Raw genomic sequence first — 2,753 nt, 5'->3', positions numbered from 1 at the left:
ATGTCTTCAGTAAACTCCTTCAGCCATTAGAATTCAACTTCTTTTCATTTCTTCTGCCACCATCCTAAGACCAGCATCATTTTCCTGACTTTACCTTTGCCTTCCTACAACATATTATTCACAAGAACCAGATGATATTTTAAAAATAAAAGCCTATCTTTGTTATTCCTCTGCCCTTTAATAGATTCCCACTTCCCTTCTCTTTATCATGCCTTCTAAAGCCTTCAATAATCTGGCCTCTACCTACCTCTTCAAATTCATCTTTTGACACCTCTCCTCACATTCTTTCATTCAGTAATATACTAATTCACATATTCATTCACTCACTTAAAATTCAGTAATTCTGTTTTTTTTTTTTAATCCGTTCATTAAAAAAGGTTTGCTTAACATCTCCTGTACACTTAGCCTTAATCTGGGTACCAGAAACAGAAAGATAAAAAGCTGTGATCCCTGCTCCCAAGAAACTTCCAGTCTACTTATCTTTCATAGCAGGTTCTCCAGGAAGTCATGCCTGATTTCCACAGGTAGAAGTGATCCCTTACTCTAATATAAGGCCACAGTTCCTTGATGTCAGTGCAGGTTCAGGGGCCCAGGAATCAATTCCATCCACCAATTTCCCATCTCTACTTGTTCTCCCACTATTGTCCAGTAAAAAGCCCTGGATTCCTCAGGTCCTAGACAAAAGTCTCCCCTTCTTTAGACTTAGCTTCCTCACTTGTACATTAAAGTGACTAGATTCCATGGTCACCAATTGCCTTTCTAGCTCTGACTTGTTATAAGGTTATGATTCAAATTGTGAAAGTCTAAGTATCTACCCTGTAATTATAAGCAGAGGTATACTATCTGGAAAAGGTGAGGTTTCATCTAAATCAGGAAGAATATATCATCAGTCCAAGTTAGCAAACATTCCCTCCGACAAATTCCTTTCTAAGGCTTAATCTTGGTGTCTGGGAAAAGGCTTAATCTTGGTGTCTGGGAATAGGAACATAAGCCCTATTCTCAGGAAACTCTAGAGCATTCTTGGGAAATTTAAATTTCTTCCACCCCAAGAATCAAAGTCCAAGCCAGGGTTAAAATGCCTGGAGAGAAGAGTGTAGGGGTCAGAATTTCAGGGCAGAGGAGTTCTTCCAAGAGAGGAAGAGGTGTTACAAAGGCTTCCGGAGGAGGGAGAAGCTGAGCAGAGGCTTCATATGGAGGAGAAGATTAGCTCTTTGCTCCTGCCAAGTCAGTCTTGAAGTTGAAATGTGAATACTTGGATAGAAGCTTAAGCATTATGCATCTGGTTCTTCAGGGTGTGAGATTTACTCAGATGCAGGCAACCATGCTTCCATGATCCAAGGTATCCGCAACAGTGGAGCAGCTAAGTTTGTCTTCAGGCACAATGATCCTGACCACCTGAAGAAACTTCTAAAGAAGTCCAACCCTGAGACACCCAAAATCGTGGCCTTCGAGACTGTTCACTCCATGGATGGTAAGTGTATGTGTGAGTGTATGTTTACTAACATTGGTCTCACAAAAACTATGATGATAATGATAATAGCTAACATTTATAGAATGCTTATTATGTACCAAGCAAAATTATTAGTATTTCACATGTATTAATTCACTTAATCTTCACAACAATTCTGAGGTAAATGTTATTATGAGGAAAACTGAGACACCAAGAAGTGAAGTGACTTGCCCAAGGTCACATAGACAGTAAATGCCAAAGGATGGAGAGAGCTATTATACTGATTTCAAAGGTTAAGAAACTGAAGTGCAGAGAGAGTACCCAAATTACCTTGGCTGGCTCAGTAAACTGGTGCCAAAGTGTATATCTGAACCCTAGGATGTATGAGTCCAATTCCTTCATACAATGCTCCTTCCATTAGAAATGATGTGCAGATCAATCATCCCAGTGTCTGGTTCCTGCAGCATAAATTTTCACAAACCAGTTCCTGGGAGATTTTTTAGGGTCCAATATGTAGCACTGGAATCAAAACAGGTTTTCAAGTCAGATCTTGGTTCAAATCCTACCTTTAGCACTTACCAGCTCAGTGACCTTGAGTAACTCTTTAACTCTCTAAACTTCAACTTTCCTCAAGGTAAAATATCTGATCAAAAGAGATGATGGAAGACATTCTATTTATCATGATCTAAGTAGAAATAAATCACCTTTATCATCCTACCTCTTTCCTTTCCCTAACTGAAACAATGCTCAAATCATTGTATTGCTGTCCCTCTTAGGCAGAAATCATCTATTTTAGGCATAATCTTCTGGGTTTATTAAAGCAAAGAGATCCTCAATTCATTTTAATCTGTCACTTTTCCAAGTGAAACAAAGGAGAGTCCACTGTACTCTCAGATTTAGCCAGTGTAAGTGCCATCACATCAAGTAATGGTGATGCACAAGCTTTTGAACCAAACTATCCATGTTCAAATCCCAGCATTACAACTTACTAGCTTGGACAAGTTTCTTAATTGCTGTGTGTCAATTGCCTTATCTTTAAAAATTGAGATGATAATTAATGGAGTAGCTGAGAATATTTAAGTGAGTGAATATATATAAAAACTTATTGTCATGCCCTTGTCCACATTTCTACAACCAGCAATGATCATATTTCTACCACTGAGACTACTTTAAATCATTATTTCTGTAGTGAAAACCAGAAATAATGAATGTTAGGACCATTCTACTTCCTTACATTTGCAAATGAATGGTTCTTTATTTAGTGAATGGTGGAAACCCTGCTGAAACTGTCAATTTAGGGCTG

The 2,753-nt window shown here is 38.4% G+C and overlaps 1 protein-coding gene across 1 annotated transcript in view; it reads left to right on the top strand.

Annotated features, from left to right (window-relative positions):
- Positions 1–1,116: 1,116 nt before the first annotated feature.
- The window catches only part of LOC104988101 (5-aminolevulinate synthase, erythroid-specific, mitochondrial), a gene marked incomplete at its 3' end in the record, with an annotated part of 9,708 nt that continues 8,071 nt past the window's right edge, over positions 1,117–2,753 (top strand). Inside the window, exon 1 of the mRNA XM_010839290.1 lies at positions 1,117–1,471. Within this exon, the coding sequence (XP_010837592.1) occupies positions 1,330–1,471 (142 nt within the window). The remainder of the gene's footprint in view (positions 1,472–2,753) is intronic.

Source organism: Bison bison, unplaced genomic scaffold (genome assembly GCF_000754665.1).
Source record: "Bison bison bison isolate TAMUID 2011002044 unplaced genomic scaffold, Bison_UMD1.0 scf7180017846335, whole genome shotgun sequence".
NCBI lineage: Eukaryota > Metazoa > Chordata > Mammalia > Artiodactyla > Bovidae > Bison > Bison bison.
This window is presented reverse-complemented; position numbering and strand designations above follow the sequence as displayed.